Here is a 20402-nt window from a genome sequence, read left to right on the forward strand (position 1 = left end):
CGATCCCTGGCATCGCTCAGTGGGTTGGGAGTCTGGCTTTGCTGTGAGCTGTGGCATAGGCCACAGATGTGGCTCCGATCCCATGTTGCTGCGGCTGTGGTGTAGGTTGGTGCCCACAACTGTTTTGACAGATAGGTTGGGAACTTCCATATGCCACAAGTTTGGCCCTAAAAAACAAAAGCGAAACAAGAGAATCCAAAGTCCTTCGCTTGCCCATGAAGCACTGCAGGCTCCCCATTACCTTCTCCTTCTCAAGGTTCCAGTCACACGGTCCTTCAATACTTCACCCACCCCAAGTCTGCTTTTGCCTCAGGGCCTTTGCACTTGCCAAGCCCTTTGCCTAGAACCTCATCTCCCTAACTCCCTACTTTAAACATGCTTTAACTCATTTGTTTCTCATCAAAACTGATAGGTACAGCCATCATCCTCATTTTACAGTAAGACTCCCTGACAACCCTTCAGAATACCTTCAATTCTCTGCTCCAACCCCTTGCTCCACGTCATTCCTTCCAAACATTCTACGTATTTTCATTGTTTATTCCTTTTGGAATGTAAGTGCATGAAAGAAGGGGTGTGGTTTTTTGGTTCATTCTTGTGCCTCCAAAATAACACCCAGTCTATGGTAGGCACTCCAGACTTACTGAAACAATGAATAAATGCTTCCATATTTCTCTTACCCCCTAAACTGAGTCCCTTGAGTGTGGAACCAGTATCTTACTAATCTTTGGATTCACTGAGTTAAATGCTCAATAAATATTTGTTGATAGCAGCAGAGAAGGAAAACTAGACCACATTAACATAAGCTGAACTAAGAATTAATGGTGTTTAAATTCAAGTACTGGAGTTCTCTCATGGCACAGAAGGTTCAGGATCTGGTGTTGTCAGTGCTGTGGTGCAGTTTCAATCCCTGGCCCAGGAACTTCCGCATGCCATGGGCATGGCCAAAAATTTTAAAAATGCAAGTACGTTTAAATATGTTTATTTTTTATCATATTTTTTACATTGAGCACGTCAAGAAAGAAGATAATTACAATGATTCAAAATCAAACTTCAATCCCTGGATTCAATAAGTATTCTTTATAATTCTGCCAAATCCATATTAGAAATGTATGTAAACACTAAGTAAAATAACTCCATAAACTATAAACCGCAGGGATGGGGGACATGCATGATCACTTAAGTCACTTTGCCACTGAATTTTTTTTTAAAAAAAAAAAACATGATTCACATATGTTTCAATCACACATGCATCTAAAGCAAGTGTTAAATTAGACCTGACGGTAATGACTTAAAACTGATCTTTGTTACTTAAAGGAAAATTCAGGTAACACAGAGAAATTCAAGAAGAAATCTTCAGGACCCCTGATCAGAAGCTTTCAATGCTGTTGTACTACTACTACGCTAGTGTACAAAAGGGTTCAAGTAAGGCTAAGAAAGAAGAGTTGTTTCCTTTTCCCTCTGAAGACATGATTCAAGAAACAGGTGAACTAAACACTCAAAAGGAACTAGCCAGCCAGCCATACATCACCAGTAGAGGACTCCTCCTGTTAGTAACTAACCATATTTTAAAAGCCTTGGCCAATGTTACAAAAACAAAACATTTAAAGTGATACTTAGGAAGACAAGCATAATTGAGGTGTTTTGTCTTCTACAATCATCTCTGAAATGCTAAACGTGAATCCCAACTGTGGCTCTTCTCTGGGGAGGGAAGCGGCAGGTGCACAAGGGATGGTCTACTGATGGACCTTCTCAAAGTATTCTTTGGAATCAGTCGGATGTGGCTTGATCTGAAAATACAAAAACATATCACTAAGCAAGTGACTTTATGATATTAGTCTCAAAAGTGATTTGAAAGCCCTCAGTTATAAACCTCAAGTTCTTTAACTTATAAAGACTGGTCTGTTTCCTTTAAAATACATGGACGAAATATGCAATAACAGCCTGCCTGGTGCCTCGATACTCCCCCTCACCCCTACCCATTTGTACACCATCTCCAAGGGCGGGCTTTTGTGGATATTCCGGGCCAGCAGCCCTTGGAGCAGTGAGGACCTGGGACCCCCTGCTAGGGTCCCATTGCTTTTGGAAAAGAAACCTACTGTAGGAGAATCCGGTGTCCAGTTGGCTGGGCAGACTTCTCCATGGGTTTCCACAAACTGGAACGCCTTCACCAAGCGGAGGGTCTCTTCCACGCTTCGGCCCACTGGGAGATCATTGACACTCAAATGCTTGATGACTCCATTGGGGTCAATTATGAAGAGACCTCTGCATCGGAATTTACTCTCATCAGAATCTCAACATTACCAGAGCTAGAAAGATACTAACTTTAATTCTCTTTGATAGAGCATGTATTAAACTCTATCATATGCTTAAAAGCGGGGTTTTCCTCATGGCACAAAAAGCTACTCATCTCTCATTGGTGACAGATGTTTTAACAAAGATGGGATTGGCCTAGGCAACAGCAGAAGGGTCACATTTATAAATGGCAAACAGTATCTGTAAGTCAATGAACTACAGAGAGCAAAGGCTTCTTATTAGTGATTTAGCAAGCATTCTTTAGGCTGCTGTATCAAATCCTGGCCAGACACCACAGGCAAATGGGAAAAGACAGAGACATATTTAACCTATGTTCAGCAAATACCTTTCTTTTTTTTTTTTTTTTTTTTTGGTCTTTTTTTCCTTTTAGGGCCATACACATGACATATGGAAGTTCCCAGGCTAGGAGGGCTAATCGCAGCTATTGCCACAGGCCTATGCTGGAGCCACAGCAACTCGGGATTGAAGCTGCATCTGTGACCTACACCACAGCTCATGGCAATGCCAGATCCTTAACCCAGGGATCGAACCCGCATCCTCATGGATGCTAATTGGGCTTACCAACCGCTGAGCCACAACGGGAACTCCAGCAAATACTTATGAAATGAGTAACTTCTTGCCTAGGAGGAGGAAATTCCACGGGAAAATCTACAGGCCTTAAGTCTATGCAGAGCAGAAATCCAAGGGAAAAACCAAGCCTACCACTTTTATTTTTTTGGTTACCCTGATATACAGTTTGTACAGGAAAGATTATTCCATTATTAATAGTTTTCAAAATAATGACTTGTTCCTGGAATTCTTCAAATCATTGATGTAAATATATTTGAGGTGTTTCAACCACTTATAGTTATCATTTTGATGTTCAGATTGTCCAACGCCGTCATTCTTTATCAAGTGGCAGCAATGTAATGCAGGGACCTCCCTGGGGTCTGTGTTCATCCTCTATACCAGAGTCGGTGTTGTTGTGACATACGCGGATGTCTAAAACTCACAGGTTTAGAACAGTTCATCTTAAAAGGGTGTTGCATTTCAAGTGTTAATCACTCAGGAAAAAAAAGCAAATGAGAGAAAAAATAAATAAAAACTTTAAATAAACTTTCTTAAAAAAGAGAAAGAGGAGTTTCTGTTGTGGCTCAGCAATAATGAACCCAACTAGTATCCACAAAGACATGGGTTTGATCCCTGGCCTCTCTCGGTGGGTTAAGGATCTGGCGTTGCCATGAGCTATGGTGTAGATCGCAGATGAAGCTCGGATCCCACGTTGCTGTGGCTGTGGCTGGCAGCTGCAGCTCCGATTTGACCTCTAGCCTGGGAACTTCCATGTGCTGCAGGCACAGCCCTAAAAAAACAAAAAACAAAAAAGAGAGAGAGAAACTCAAAAGATAAAAAGGTGGCTCTGGGGCAAAGGGGTCCCCGCACATGCTCCTGCAGGGTGGAGCCAAACTGGAGTCCACCATGTAGATAAAAACACGGAGTTGGGATGGAGCAGGCCCGCAGATTCCAGAAAGCAAGCCTTATCTCACAAGCCAGACTCAGCTCTTCTCCCTTTGTCAGTCCTGACAGTGAAACCAGTTGGGAGGTAACTGCAAAATTAGCAAGATTCTACAAGGAATCCTGGGAGGAAAATGCCCGCACTCTTCTCCTTTCCCTGCCAACTCCATCAAAGTCAAGCTTTCCAGCAATCCCACTCTTGGGCATACATCTGGACAAAACTTTCATCCAAAAAGATGCATGCACCCCTATGTTCATTGCAGCACTATTCACATAGCCAAGACATGGAAACAACCTAAATGTCCATTGATAGATGAACAAATTAAGAAGATGTGGTGCATATACACAATGGAGTACTACACTCAGCCTTAAAAATCCAAAATAATGCCATCTGCAGCATCATGGATGCAACTAGAGATTCTCATTCTAAGTGAAGTCAGAGATAGACAGGACCTCCTGTCGTGGCTCAGTGGTAATGAAACCAACTGTATCCATGAGGACACAGGTTTGATCCCTGGTCTTGCTCAGTGGGTTAAGAATCTGGTGTTGCAGTGAGCTGTGGTGTAGGTTGCAGATACAGCTCAGATCTGGCACTTCTGTGGCTGTGGTATAGGCCAGCAGCTACAGCTCCAATTAGACCCCTAGCCTGGGAACTTCCATATGCCACAGGTATGGCCCTAAAAAGACCAAAAAAAAAGAGAGAGAGACAAATACCTTATAATATCACTTATATGTGGAATCTAAAACATGGCACTAATGGTGGAGTTCCCATTGTGGCTCAGCGGTAACAAACCCAACTAGTCTCTATGAGGACTCGGGCTCAATCCCTGGCCTTGCTGTGAACTGCAGGGTAAGTTGTAGACACAGCTTGGATCCAGCATTGCTGTGGCTGTGGCATGGCCAGCAGCTATAGCTCTGATTTGACCCCTAGCCTGGAAACTTCCATATGCTGTGGGTGCAGCCCTAAAAAGCGAAATAAAATAATATAAGGTACTAATGAACCTACATACAGAACAGAAAAGAACTCATGCACATGGAGAACAGACTTGTGGTTGCCAAGGAGGAAGGGTAGGAAGGGGGATGGCCTGGGCGTTTGGGCTTAGTAGATACAAAGTATTGCATTTGGAGTGGATAAGCAATGAGGTCCTTGCTGTATAGCACAAAGAACTACATGTAGCCACTTGTAATGGAACATAATGGAAGATAATAAGAGAAAAAGAATGCATATATATGTATAACTGGGTCACTTTGCTGTACAGCAGAAATTGACAGAACACAGTAAATCAACTATAATTTTTAAAAAATTAAAAAAAAAATAAAAAGCCAAACTTTAGTTTATTAGAGGAAGGCAGTCATCTCCTTGGAGTCAAAAGGGCCCAGGCTCCAAGGTGGCTCTGAAAGCCGACTTCCAGGTATAATCGAGGCAGGCTACAGAGGTCAGTTGAAAGAGAGGACAGGAGAGCAGGTCCAAGCCACCCCAGCAAAACTGTGAGGCACATCCGAGCAGGATCCTCAGCTGCTTACTGGAGCTAAGTTCTGCCCAACCCCTCCTTCCCTCAGCGGCCATCAGATGCCAGTTTTAAGGCCTAAGTTCACATCCCTCCTGGGGAAGCTGGCAGTCTGAGTCAGGGGTAGCACAGCTACCACCATCTGGGCTAAAAACTTTGTAGCTGCCTCATGTTACTTAGTCATCAAAACCAACTTGGGAGGTACATTATCATTTTAGTTACGGGAAAAGTGGGACTCAAAGAAGTTAAGTATCTTGCTCAAAGTCATATAGCTATTAAGTAGCTGACGTTAAAGATAAACACACTCAAACTCTGCTCTAGCTGGAGTGCTTATACAAGGTCCTAACCATTCCAGGATACTTTCCTACCCTTGCTGGTCCCCTGCCTCAACTGTGACAGCTTCACTGCCAGGAGTGTGCCCCCATGGAGTGGCTCCTACATAATTAGGGAGAGTGGAGCAGTGTGACCATTAAGACATGATATCCTTTTTTCACAACTGGACCCAGGGTGACGGAGGGGGGCACACCTGTGTCAGCCTTTTCTGAAAGCAACCCCTGCAGGAGGCATCCATCAATGCTTTTTTTTTTTTTTTTTTTTGCTTTTCAGGGCCACACCCAAGGCATATGGAGGTTCCCAGGATAGGGGTCGAATCAGAGCTACAGGTGCCAGCCTACACCACAGCCACAGCAATGCAGGATCTGAGCCACATCTGCAACCTACACCATAGCTCACAGCAACGCCGGATCCTTAACCCACTGAGTGAGGCCAGGGATCGAACCTGCAACCTTATGGTTCCTAGTCGGATTCTTTAACCACTGAGCTATGATGGGAACATTGATCTGTCTTTTAATAAGCACTGGTGGGAGTTCCCGATGTGGCTCAGCAGAAATGAATCTGACCAGGAACCATGAGGTTGCAGGTTCGATCCCTGGCCTCACTCAGTGGGTTAAGGATCCGACGTTGCCGTGAGCTGTGGTGTAGGTCACAGACGCGGCTTGGATGTGGCGTTGCTGTGGCTCTGGTGTAGGCTGGTGGCTATAGCTCCGATTAGACCCCTAGCCTGGGAACCTCCACATGCTGCGGGTGCGGCCCTAGAAGAGACAGAAAGATGAGAAGAAAAAATAAATAAATAAATAAATAAATAAATAAAAGACCAAGACTTGTGGTTTTAAAAATTCTTTTAAATCCCCTAAGAAGAAGGATGATGCTAAACATGGAAAACAATTTAAGTTCAAAAGAAACAGGATCTTACCTCAGGGCAAGACCGGGACCTTCTAACAGCACACCGTAGTCTCGGGAAATTTGCTTGGTCAAATCCGACAGGAGAGCAATGTTCATGTGGCCCAAACCGCCATTCTAGGCAAAAGGCAAAGAGGGCTGGTGGTTATGCTCTGCTCTCTCACATCGCCCGTGGCCAGTAACTCAATGTTTGACCAACAACATGGGCATCAGGCAGCAGGAACTGAGCACCAACGATGGGCCAGGCGCCGCTCTAAGCTCTCTCTAGCCTCACTTCCTCCGCCAAGCATCCTGGAGTGGTACCATCATTATCACCATTTTATAAGTGAGGAAACCAAGGCACACAAAGGTTAAGTACCCTGCTTCAGGTCACAGCTAGAAAGGGGCAGAGGCAACATTTGAACCCAGCTTATACTACAGACCCTTCCTTTTCTAATTCTTCAAGTATCCTTTTGGTTGAAGATTAATTTCTGAAGCATAAAAATGGAAGAGTAAAAAAAGGAATATGTTGAATAATTTGATGCTGATAGTCCAGCAGCATATTAATCCACATTGATACATATAGTCCTACAGAGAAATTCTGATTCTTTTTTAAAATTTATTTATTTATTTTGCTTTTTAGGGCCTCACCTGAGGCATATGGAGGTTCCCAGGCTAGGAGTCAAAAGAGAGCTGTAGCCGCCGGCCTACACCACAGCCACAGCAAGGCCAGATCCAAGCTGCCTCTGCAGCCTGCACCACAGTTCATGGCAACAACCGATCCTTAACCCACTGAGTGAGGCCAGGGATCAAACTTGCATCCTCATGGATGCTAGTCAGATTCGTTTCCACTGAGACAGGGAACCCCGAGAAATTCTGATTCTCCCAAGCGTTTCTAGGCAAGAATACTGATCCTGCAGAACAGTGGGCCTCCCAAGGTAGATGGGATCTAGAGGGAACAGGTGAGAGGGAAGGCAATAGGCACCAGCTGGTCCCTTGCCCTGCAGCATTACTGTATGTACCTTGGAAAACAAAAGCGTAGTGAGGAAGAAACACAAACAATGTTAAAGGGACATATGGACAGAGTTCAATGGAATTTGCCAGTAGGTTAGGACTTACAAGTAGCCCATTTCAGACTAGTCATGCTCTAACAACTTCTCGGTTGGTCAGTAATGGGATCATTTCAGTTTTTAAGATCACAAGTGTAGGAGTTCCCATCGTGGCTCAGTGGTTAATGAACCCAACTAGTATTCATGAGGACGCAGGTTCTGTCCCTGGCCTTGCTCAGTGGGTTAAGGATCTGGCATTGCCGTGAGCTGTGGTGTAGCTCAGACATGACTCGGATCCTGTGTTGCCGTGGCTGTGGTGTAGGCCAGCAGTTGTAGCTCTGATTCGACCCCTAGCCTGGGAACCTCCATATGCTGCAGGTGCGGCCCTAAAAAGACCAAAAAAAAAAAAAAAAAAATTCACAAGTACAGAGGCAACATGGATGATGTGTATACCTTCCTTGGTGTATTTATCCAAGCCAGATGGCTGAAGTGGGAATCCACTGACACGGCAACAACTTCACAATTCACATCATGAAATTCATTGGCTTTGTCACTGAAAGCAATAATTTCTGTAGGACACACAAAGGTGCTAGGAAGAAAAGGCAGAAATTCTTATCAGAATTCTCTTATCAGAGAATTTAAAAACAAGGCTGGCTTTAAAATTTGAACAAGAGGTGTCTATAAATTAGTTCATTTTGCTTAAAGATGAAAAGGCCAAAATGATTGGCCCTCACTGGACTCCTTATCACAATGATACTCCAGTAGAGAGAAAAAAAAAAATCAACTTTCTATTTAAGAAGCACATCAAAAAATGGACATGGGGCTAGCACACCAGTGCTGTCACTGCTGTGGCTCAGGTCACTGCTGTGGCAAGGGTTTTTTTGTTTTGTCTTTTGTCCTTTCAGGGCCATACTCCAGGCACATGGAGTTTCCCAGGCTAGGGGTCGAATGGGAACTACAGCTGCTGGCCCACACAACAGCCATAGCAACACAGGATCCAAGCCACGTCTGCGACCTACACTACAGCACATGACAAGGCCAGATCCTTAACCCACTTAGCGAGGCCAGGGATCGAAGCCGAAACCTCATGGTTTCTAGTCGGATTCGTTTCTGCTGCACCACAACAGGAACTCCCCTGTGGTAAGGGTTTGATCTCTGGCCCAGGAACTTCCACATGCCATGAATGTGCCCCCACCCCCAAAGGCATGGGGAACTCAGGTTCTCTGACACATAGTCAAAGAATAAAGAAAAAACCTTATTTAAATAAAGTAGCTTTATGAAACATTCTTATTATTATCCTTACTTTTCTCATTTTCTCCCAGACCAGTGGAAACTTCCTCACAGACCAGCTTACAGGAACCACCACTCCAGAGTACATAAAATAGTCATATTAAAACCCTGCCCCCTAAAAAGGAATGCCATTCCACCCCCTATATTTACTGCTTGTCAATTACCTACAGATGCAAGCTGTATCAATAAGATCAGCAGTGATAGAGGGTCAGAAATAACCCTTCCCTTGACAAGAGTAACCGGAGACAGGCAATGTCAGTAGGAAGCACAGATCTTTGCTCTCAGAGTGACATTAAAGCATCACAGAAATTACACTTACAAATCCAAAGGATAGAAGAAGAGCACCAAGTATTTCCCCTTATAGTCATCAAGGCTTAGTTCTTTGAACTCTCCATTGACAACGGCTGTGCCCTTAAAATAGGGCGCATGCTGGGTGACGGCAGGGGAATGGTGGGAAGAACCTGAAAAAACCAAAACCAAACACAGGCATCTATAGCTCATTTGTTAAATCCAGCACCTATGTGATTTCATTTTAACCTCTCACAATAACTACCTAGAAGTATAATTAAAAGGTTCAGTCATTTTTCTTCTTTCCATAGTGCTAGACTGTACACAAGTTTATACACAAGTTCAAAATGCCATGGAAACTAAAAAGACAAAAGCTACACGGGATTAAGGATGACCTGAGCTTGGAGGTAGATTCTAAATATGGTTTGGATTTTGCCAAGACCAGGGCAAACAGGGCAGGTGTGGGGAAGAGCCCATGGCAGTTTGATTAGAACATGGAGAAAAAGTGTGTGTGGGGCGAAGCTGCTTGGGAGACAAAGCACGCAGCAGGGAAGGCCATGCCGAGTGCCCTTCAACAGCAGGCTGGTGAGTCTGTTCTTATAAGAAGAGATAAAGGAGTCCCTGGAGGTTATCCTGGCAGATGAAGAGTCAGCAGTTTTAGGAAGATCAGCCTGGGGGCGGGGGGATACGAGGGGCAGGGAGAGGGGAGCCTGATGGTAAGAGGTGCTTTTAGGTAGAGGTGTGGAGGGAAAGGGTCTGGCAGGAGGAATAGAAAGGAAAGGATGCAGGAGCTGTGTCAGAACCTGGGAAAGTGGGACACGGGAGACCAAGCATCAAAATGCTTGGGCCTCAGAAACAGGAGGAGCTGTTGGGAGCAGGGGTTTGGGACAGGCTCAAGCAAAGTTTTAAATCTGTGGCATCAAATCACTATTAGAAAATTTGTTAAAAAGCTCTCATCAGGAAGTAAAATTGTGAAACCTTCTAGAGCATCTCACCCACAAACCACTACATGTTAAATACATGATTTTTAAGAGGTCGGAGGCATTTTCAAATACTGTTCATTATCTGAGGCTGATCTTAGCAAACCCCTTATTCCAGAGAATGGAGTATAACTCTCGAGAAACAGCTGCGCTTCGCTCAGAGCCTGGCAGAGTCCATTCGACTGGCCTCAGTGGCCAAGTGGAGCTGGCCCCCAGGTTTGAATGCAACAGCCTTCAGAGGAGCTGCACTCAGGTCCGTTACCCTTCGTAAACAGCAGGCCCAGACACCTCTGAGTGTCCCCATCCCCTTCCATGTTCCGCAACACAGGGGAGTGAAACCTCCAGAACCAACATGGAAATGTGACACAGGGCACTTTGCCTCAGGGAGCCTCAACCCTTGGCTGCATATTGCAATCTCTTGGTGAGCTTTTAAAAAAATACTGACATTCAGGTCTCACCCTAGACACTGACTTAATTTGTTTGGGGTGAGGCTGGGGCTGCAGTAAGTGTATAAAAGCTCCCAGGTGAGTCTTCATACAGCCATTATTCAGAGATGATAAGTGTTTCCATTATCTGGTTCAAACAAAGGCATAACAACACTTACTGGTGCTAAAGGCGAATTTTGCTTGACTGGAACCAGACCACAGCACACTTGTCAAGCATGTTCTTCGAGAAGGAGCAGGCCTAAGGGCTGCAGAGGCAGAAATGCCCCAAGGAACGGCACTCACATGTCGGATAACCTACAAAGAGAAATATTTTATATTAGGAAATATTCCCAGAATGGTGGCTGAATCCGTGCTGAGGACATCAGGCCAGCAGTAGCCTCAGCCGTCCCTATTCCTGGGAACAAAATACCAAACTCCAAGAGCATGGACTGGATCTCCATGTTCTCAAAATTCCCTTCTGCTTCCTTATCCCTCAGGACTGCCAGGTGGGAGGGATGTTGGGAGATGGTGGTCAAAGGGTACAAAGTTGCAACTGTGTAGATAAGTCTGGATAGCTAATGTACAAGCATATTGACTATGCTTAAACTACACTGAACGCTGGCAATATGCTAAGAGTAGTTTTCAGGTACAATCACACACAAAAGGTAACTATGTGGGGTGTCCCCACTGTGGCACAGCAGAAACAATCTGACGAGTATCAGTGAGGATGTGGGTTTGATCCCTGGCCTCGCTCAGTGGGTCAGTGATCTAGTGCTGCTGTGAGCGGTGGTGTAGGTCGAAGACTCAGCTCGGATCCCACGTGGCTGTGGCTGTGGCGTAGGCCGGCAGCTGTAGCTCTGATTTGACCCCAGCCTGGGAACTTCCATATGCTGCGGGTGCGGCCCTAAAAAGCAAAAATAAATAAGTAAATAAATAAAGGTAACGATATGAAGAGATATGTTCATTACTTTGACTGTATTTATCATTTCATTATGTATATGTACATGGAATCATAATGTACACTTCAAATACATATAACTTTTATTTTAAAATATATATAAATAAATGAAGGGGGGAAAAAGACTGCAAGGGAGCTCCCTGGTAGCTCAGCAGGTTAAGGATCTGGCATGGTCACTGCAGGGGACCGAGTTCAATCCCTGGACCTGGAACTTCAGCATGCTGTGGGTGCAGCCAAAAAAAAAAAAAAAGACTGCAAGGCAGGGGGGATTTATAAAAACACAAAGACTCCATGCTTTTAACAGCAACCCAGAGGATTAAAAAACCAAGGAGACTTGGCCAGGCCCTTTTCCAGCAGAACTTCTGAACTTGTTCTACAATGTCAAGGTTTTCCTTGGAAAAGACAAGGCCCTTTCAAGCTCTACAGAGAAGCAAACAAATAGAGCAAAGTTCAGCCTCTGGGAGAGTTTGGACAGGGCTCAAGGCAAAGGTTTGCTTAACTTCAGTGTTTGGCGTGACTCAGGACCAGCCTGCGTTGAACCCCAGCATGAGAAAGGGGAGAGCGGACAGCAAGAGGGTACCAGGCTTTGCGAGAGAAAAATAGCAGGGCCGGCTGGCCCTGGAGAGTAAGGAAAAAGTGCCTTTTGCACGTAAGCCCTTTGGTTACTTGAACATTTTGGTTTTCATCCAGCACTTAAGTGGATGCTCACGGAAACCTTGAGATAGGCAGGCATCATTCTATGTTGAGTTAGGAAAGTTAACAGGTTCAGAAAGACGAAGAAGTCACTTGTTCAAGGTCATAGAGTCGGTCCCAGAACGGAATCAAGGGCCAGGTCGCCTGCCTCCAGAGCCAGGTGCTCAGGTGGAGAGGGGACTGGGGACCCACGACTAGGAGGGAAGAGGGATTTGGGTAGGGGACCGCGAGGTGGGGTGGGGGAAGGGCAGTTATGCGCACGCGCAGGGAGCCTTCCCTAGAAGAGGAGGCCTCAGGTCCGTTACCCTCTGACATCCTCAGAGAGGGTGAAAGACCCCCAGGCCGCAAGGGAGCGGGATCCCATTTGAAAAGCACGTTCTCGGAGCCACCTCAGTGTCTCCGCGCCTGTGCCCCGCCAGCAGCCACTCACCGAAGCCCGGAGCAACCTTCCCGCCGCCGCCGCCGCCGCCGCCGCCATCTTCGGTGCGCACTGGGGCCTCGGGCCAGAGAAGCAAAGAAGGCGGGATCTACGGGGGCGTGGCCAGATGGGCGGGGCCTCGGCGGGCAGGGAGGGGCCTGGGTTGCAGCCCTGGCCAGGGATGGAGCCGGGAGCCAGGACCCGGAGTCCTATGCCCTCGCCGCCTTTTGGGCACCCTCTGGCTGTAAACGTCCCAATCGCTGGGTCCCTCGGCCCGGCTTCCGGTTGGGATAATTCCCGTTAAAGCTTCTAAGTAGCTAAATGCTTGTGAAAGCGACACTTTGTTTCTGTTTGTTGCCCCAACCTCTAGGACTAATCCAGGCAGGAAGCTAGATATTTCTATACTTGTTACTTTTTTGTTAACCTCCGTGGATTATTGTTGCAGTAAAAGGATCCGTTTCCTATTTCGACCACAGGCTTCTGCACGAAATGGCATTAGTTATCAATGAAATTTTAGCCGATTAATAAGCAGAGTGGGTCAGACCCTGCAAGGCTTTGTTGTCCTGAAAATCCCTGGATGATGCGTGAGCTCCCATTTTGGTTTCCCTTCACAACAATGGGGGAATTGGGACAAATTTAAAATGTGTTTTCTCTCAATTAGTAAAGCCAAGTGCTCAGGGGGAACATGGTACTTTGAAGCAAGTTCATTAAACATGATAAAAATCATACAGTGGCCTTACAGTAAGTGTGACAAAATGTAAACTCTAAGTGGGCATTTTCCAAAGGCCAAGCCTGTTATCTGAAAAACTGGATCCACCTCTTGGTGGATATGGAGCCAAAAGACACAACCCAGGCAAAGATCTGGAGAAGGAAGCATTTATTACTTGCTGCAAGTAAAGAAAACATGGAGGATCTGTCCCAAAGCAGTATCTCCTCAAACAGCCAGATTTGGTTAGTTTTAAGCTAAGGGAACATGCATATTCAAGAAGGGGCTTGGGTGGCAGACAGAATCCAAACTTTAGTTCATATGTTTTTGTTTGTTTGTTTTTTCTTTTTAGGACCGCACTGCAACATATGGAAGTTCCCAGGCTAAGGGTGAAATTGGAACTGCAGCTGCAGGCCTATGCCACAGCCAAGGCAATGTTAGATCTAAACTACATCTTCAACCTATGATGCAGCTTGCAGCAATGCCAGATCCTTAACCCACTGAGTGAGGCCAGGGATTGAACCTACCTTCTCATGGACGCTATGTCACGTCTTAACCTGCTGAGCCACATCGGAAACTCCCCAAGCTGTAGTTGATTGAAGTCATGAGAGTCAGAAAAGGTCAACATTATCCCTTAGGTTCCAGTTGGTCTGGCAGTTGAGGGCCTTAGGCCAATCTGTACCACTGAAACAGACCTAGAAGATTTTACAACTGATGCATTATCTTTGCTGTAATTACTTCTCTTGCCTGACAAGTCATTTGTTTCTGCATTCTTTCATTCCTTTTAGGTCATTAACTACTGAGACCCATTCAAGGACAAACACCATGGCCAGGCTTAGATCACGGAATAGCCTAGACCAAAAATGGCTTCTCTTATGTCAAGAAAGACATGCCCAGGACTTCCTGTCGTGGCTCAGTGGTTAACAAATCCGACTAGGAACCATGAGGTTGCAGGTTCAATCCCTGGCCTTGTTCAGTGGGTTAAGGATCCAGCATTGTCGTGAGCTGTGGTGTAGGTCACAGACGCGGCTCGGATCCTGAATTGCTGTGGCTCTGGTGTAGGCCGGTGGCTATAGCTCCAATTAGACCCCTAGCCTGGGAACCTCCATATGTCGCAGGAGAGGCCCTAGAAAAGGCAAAAAAAAAAAAAAAAAAAAAAAAAAGAAAGAAAAGAAAAAGAAAAAAAGAAAGACATGCCCAGTTCTCTTTCTCCAGGGACCATCTGCCTTATCTGCTTACAGGCCCAACCAAGCAGCCCAATTTCCAGATCTTCTGGCCATTGAAGAGGAAGTTTCACTGCTTATCCCTTCTTTTCCAAACAGCCAAAGCAATTGTCTAGTTAAACAGCTTTCCTCAAGTCGCACAAGGTTTCACTGGCCGGGAAACAATTAGAACTGAGAATTCCTCACTGGGCATATTGGTCTGACGATCTCAGTCTAAAGCTTATCTCCCTTGTCCTAAAAGGAATGAAATACCCTAGAATCTCAGGCTCAGAGACCCAGAGGAATTTCATGCAAGAGTCTCTCATTGGCCTGTTCAGGACTGCAAAGTGAATGGCCTTCGGTTAATTTCAGGCATCAGCCAAAGACATCCCCTGGAAGGATAAGCAGAGTCCTCCATTTGTTCATTTCAAGAAAAGATGACGTTGATTGGTATTTGAGCACTATTCTGCCAAGCCTTCCCCGACTACCTCCCCTGTGGGCCTGGGTTAAAGGAACCTCCCAAGTACCTAGAAAGCTTTGTGCACTTGTTACTCATTCTTGATGCTCTTGCCACATCATCTTGGGGTTCTCTATGGCCTAGTTTAGGTCTTAACCATACTGTGAACTTCATGAGAGTAGAACTCACATCTTACTCATCTCTGTGGTCCCCAAGTCTAGGCTAGTGCCCGGCTCGTAGCAACTGCTCAGCAAAAAGCAAAAATTTGTGAAATGAATGAATAAGCAGTGGCTGACATGGTGGCCAAAACATTCTTTCCACATTCATTCTGGAAAAAAACATCCCTTTATTCAGTTTTCTCTGCTGTCACAACAAGGACATGGATTGTTCCCCTGAAGGGAAAAAGACAAACTGAACTTGTCCTCATTACTAAAAGAGTAGAAAATAACTGAAATTCTCTCTTTTGAGTTTGGGAGAAGAATTTTTGGACCTAGTTAAGGGAAAGGCAAATGAAAAAAATGTATGCTACTTTTTATGATGATTAGGAAAATACCTCCCTGGAACCACAAATTAATATTCCGGTAGCTGAGTCTACAATTAGAGATGGCAAACATTAGTCTGGGTTTTGCTGGATTCTTCCTCTTTCCACGGCAAAAAGCATTCTCTCTCTTTTTTTTTTTTTTGGCCACCCTGTGGTGTATGGAGCTCCCGAACCAGGGATCAGATCCCAGCAGCTACAGTAGCACCGAATCCTTAACCCACTCTATGGGGCTGAGGAATGAATTGGTGTCCCAGTGCTCCAGAGACCTGCTGATCCCATTTCACCACAGTGGGAACTCTGCATTCATTTTTTTTTTTTTTTCTCTTCTCATTGATGAGGGCCCCACATTCAGCATCTTCTAGGTTCAGGGAGGATGCAACCTCTACTCTGAGCCATGTCTCCTAGGAAAGACCTCTCTTGAGGACTTCCCGTCATGGCTCAGAAGTTAACAAATCTGACTAGCATCCATGAGGATGCAGATTCAATCCCTGGCCTTGCTCAGTGGGTTAAGGATCTGGAGTTACTGTGAGCTGTGGTGTAGGTCACAGACAGGCTTGGATCCTGCATTGCTGTGGCTCTGGCTTAACTCTGATTCAACCCCTAGCCTGGGAACATCCATATGCCACAGGTGCGGCCCTAAAAAGCAAAAAAAAAAAAAAAAAAAAAAAGGCTCTGTTAAGAACCTTATCCCCAGATGCCTTCTGCATGGCCTCATGCTCCTCCAGGTTGAGCTCCTCAAAGCAGGCAGCAGAGTAGTGGATGGAATCAACTTGTCCTCAGTTCAAACCCCTACAGATTACTTCACCTTTCAGAGTCTGAGGGTCTCCCTCCAGGAACACTCACCTCACAGGCTCCCTGTGAAGCTTCTCATGAGGCTGTGTTGGAAGTACCTGCCCCACTGCAGGCTGCAGGCAATGGGGTTCCCTCACCTGCCATTCTCTTCCTGCCACCCCGGTGCCCTGACTTCCCTCCTATCTTTATTGCCTATCCCCGGCCTACTTCCCCCACCTACTCTTCTTTTTAAATAGTTTTTTTTTTTTTTTTTTTTTTTTTAAAAGGCTGAACCTGTGGCACATGGAAATTCCCAGGCTAGGGGTCGAATCAGAGCTGCTGGCCTATACCACAGCCACAGCAATTCGGGATCTGAGCCAAGTCTGTGACCTACATCACAGCTCGTGGCAACGCCGGATCCTTAACCCACTGAGCGAGGCCAGGGATCAAACCCACATCCTCATGGATATTAGTCAGGTTCTTAACCATCTGAGCTACAGTGGCAACTCCTTAAATAGACTTTATTTTTTAAAGCAGTTTTAGGTTCCCAGCAAAAATAAAAATACGGAGAGTTCCCATCTGCTCCCTGCCCCACACCTGCACAGCCTCCCCCACCATCTACATCCCACACCAAGACGGCGCATTCCTTACAATCCATGAACCTCTGTTGACAATGTCATTATCACTGAAAGTCCTTAGTTTACATTAGGGTTCCCTCTGATGTTGCATCTTCCATGGGTCTGGAAAAATGTATGTGCACCACTATAGCATTGTATGGACTAGTCCACTGCCCTAGAGACCCTCTGCGCTCCCCATATTCATCCCTCTTGCCCCCTAACCCTTGGCCACCTATCCCCCTTTTCTTTTCTTTCTTTTTTTGTCTTTTTGCCTTCTCTAGGGCCACTTCCCATGGCATACTGAAGTTCCCAGGCTAGGGGTCTAATCGGAGCTGTAGCCACCAGCCTATACCACAGCCATAGCAATGCGGGATCTGAGCCTTGTCTGTGACCTACACCACAGCTCATGGCAACGCCGGATCCTTAACCCACTGAGCAAGGCCAGGGATGGAACCCGAAATCTCATGGTTCCTAGTTGGATTTGTTTCTGCTGCGCCACGACGGGAACTCCACCTATCCCCTTTTTATAGCTGTGTCCCCAGTTCAGCCTGCCAATATCTTCCCTCCACTGAGATAGCTCTCACACACCTCAGACTTAACAGACACAGGACCAAACCCTTGCTTTCTCTCCTGAAATCTATACCCTCCCTTGCCCCCTTCGCTGCCCCAGCCAACCAGCACTCAAAGAATACACAATCTTCTCTCCCCTCCACTGCCACCGCCTCAGTCCAGGCTACTATCTCTTCTCCCCGGGAATTTTCATGGCTTCTCACGGTCTCTTGGTAGTCAAAAAGGCTCAGGTCACTTTCACGATGTGAGGTCTGTTTTAAAAGGGAAACAGGGAGTTCCTGCTGTGCCTTAGTAGGTTATGAACCTGGATAGTATCCATGAGCCCTTAGGTTCAATCCCTGGCCTCACTCAGTGGGTTAAGGATCCGGCATTGCCATGAGCTGTGATGTAGGTTGTGGACACATCTTGGATCTGGCGTTCCTGTGGCTGTGATGTAGGCCGGCAGCTGCAGCTCTGATTTGACCTCTAGCCTGGGGACTTCCATATGCCACAGATGCGGCCCTAGAAAAAAAAGAAATTAAAAAAAAAAAAAGGAGGTGGGGAAGAAAGTACAAAGTCTAGGCTATTCTGTCACATGTCTCTGTGTCCCTCAGACCCTGCAACTTCTTTGGGCTCCAGAGATTCCCAGCTGCCCCTCCTGCATATCTTTCAGAACTGGGGAAGGCTGGTCCACCCATCCCTGCGGACAGGCAGAACTTCGATTAACCCCTACCCGGCAGCCCTTGCGGTGGCCAGGTGGAAAGAGTTAGTACACAAGCTGAGGCACGTTTCCCAGAGTTTCAATGGCGGTCACCCATGCAAGTTCCTTCACACACCTTTACTGCTCGGCTTTCCTGTATGATTTTCCTCCTTAACTTACACTTCCAGCACCTCCCAAACAAGCTCCTTGCATAGAATCCTAGTCTCAAGGTCTAAGAGAACCCACACTAAGAAACATCATGGAAGATTTCCTATTGTGGCACAGTGGAAACGAATCTGACCAGGAACCATGAGGTTGCAGGTTCGATCCCTGGCCTCACTCAGTGGGTTAAAGATCTGGCATTGCTGTGGCTGTGGTGTAGGCCAGCGGCTACAGCTTCGATTAGACCCCTAGCCTGGGAACTTCCATATGCCTAGGGAGCAGCCCAAGAACTGGCAAAAAGACAAAAAAAAAAAAAGAAAGAAAGAAACATTTGTGTGTAATTTGCTCATGCTGGAAGAGCTGGTGACAGGAAGCAGGTTAAAAGGCAGAGGAGGACTGCCATCTTTCTCAGTCCTGTCCGCCTCTGTAACGATCCATAGAACTATATTCCGAGATGTTGCAGAAGTCCAAGCATGAGGCCCATCCCCCCACCCCGCCCCGCCCCCTGCCTGCGCCTTCCCCTCCCCCTCCCAGGAGGGGCCCTGCAGCTTCTGAACCTCTCTGCTTTCACTGCCTCCTTCCAGTTTATCCTCAGCTGCAACAACGGTTCTTCTTCAAACACCAGCCAGACCATTTCATCTCCTACATAAAACTCTTCAATGGCTTCCCATTTCCTTAGAGTAAAATGCCAATTCATACAAGGCCCTGCACAGTCTGTACCCCTGCTTCCTTCTAGACCACGCATTTGAGGCCTGTCCCACCCCATTTCTGCTAAAGCCATGCTGGTTCACTCATCCTTCCCCAATACCCAGAGCAAGCCCCACTCACGTCCTCCTCATTTAGGTCATGGCTTAGCCATCATCCTTACCAAGAAGCCCTCCCTAATGGTCACGTCTGTTACTCTCCGGCTTGGCCCTTATTTGTTTCCTTTGATTAGAAATCACAATTACTTTGCTTACTGGGTATTTATTGGGCTCCTAGAAGCCCCAACAGGCCAAGGACTGTGCCCGTCTTGCTCCACTGTTACATGCCCAGCACCTAGCACTGCACCTGGCACATGGCAGGCTCCTGGAAAATTTTAAGAAAATAATTTTTTTTTTTGTCTTTTCATCTTTTCTAAGGTTGCACCCACAGGATATGGAAGTTCCCAGGCTAGGAGTCAAATCAGAGCTGTAGCCGCTGGCTTACACCAGAGCCACAGCAACTCGGGATCTGAGCCATGTCTGCAACCTATACCACAGCTCACGGCAATGCCGGATCCTTAACCCACTGAGCAAGGGCAGGGACCGAACCCACAACCTCATGGTTCCTAGTTGGATTCGTTAACCGCTGTGCCACGACGGGAACTCCAAGAAATTTTTTAATAATTAAAAACTTAATAAACTTTAATTAGCTAGTTGAAGACCTAGTTAAAAACTCACTGTGTGCAGCCACTTCTGTTTATCTGCAACCCCTACCCCCACCCCCAGCTGACATCTTCTTTCCCTAAATACCTTTGGCAGTTATCAACATAATTCTTTTCTTTTAATTTTATTTTTTATTCAAGTATAGATGATTTACAATTTGTGTTGGTTTCAGGTATACAGGAAAGTGATATATATTCTATATATAATATATATATTATTTTTCAGATTCTTTTCCCTTATAGGTTATGACAAAATGTTGAATATAATTGTGTAGTTCCCTGTGCTATACAGTAGGTCCTTATTGGTTATCTATTTTATATATAATAGTGCATGTATATTAATCTCAAACTCCTAATTTACCCCTCCCTGCCCTTTTGGTAACCATAAGTTTGTTTCATATGTTTGCGGGTCTATTTCTGTTTTGTACATGTATTCATTTTAAAGAATGATACAATATTATTATTTTATTTATTTTTTTGGCCACACCCAAGGCATGTGGAAGTTCCTGGGCCAGGGATCAAACTTATGCCACAGCAGCTACCTGAGCTACTGCAGGGACAATGCTGGATCCCCAACCCGCTGTGCCACAGGAACCTCAATTCTGTGTATTTTATCACAGACCTTTTTTTGTTGTCTTGAACTGTCATTCGAGTCATGTTT

At 45.8% G+C, this 20402-nt stretch overlaps 1 protein-coding gene across 1 annotated transcript; it reads right to left on the bottom strand.

Annotated features, from left to right (window-relative positions):
• Window positions 1–963: 963 nt before the first annotated feature.
• On the bottom strand, window positions 964–12704 carry PRDX3 (peroxiredoxin 3). The gene is given in 7 exon segments (NM_001244531.1): window positions 964–1787; window positions 2097–2262; window positions 6565–6668; window positions 8033–8168; window positions 9189–9330; window positions 10742–10877; window positions 12644–12704. Coding segments are annotated over 7 exon segments (786 nt in total). The 5' UTR covers window positions 12692–12704; the 3' UTR covers window positions 964–1733.
• Window positions 12705–20402: the final 7698 nt, after the last annotated feature.

This window comes from Sus scrofa, chromosome 14 (genome assembly GCF_054392235.1).
Source record: "Sus scrofa isolate SSC_HxYL_T2T_F1_AM1 chromosome 14, Sscrofa_HxYL_maternal_Yorkshire_Landrace_v2.0, whole genome shotgun sequence".
Taxonomy (NCBI): domain Eukaryota; kingdom Metazoa; phylum Chordata; class Mammalia; order Artiodactyla; family Suidae; genus Sus; species Sus scrofa.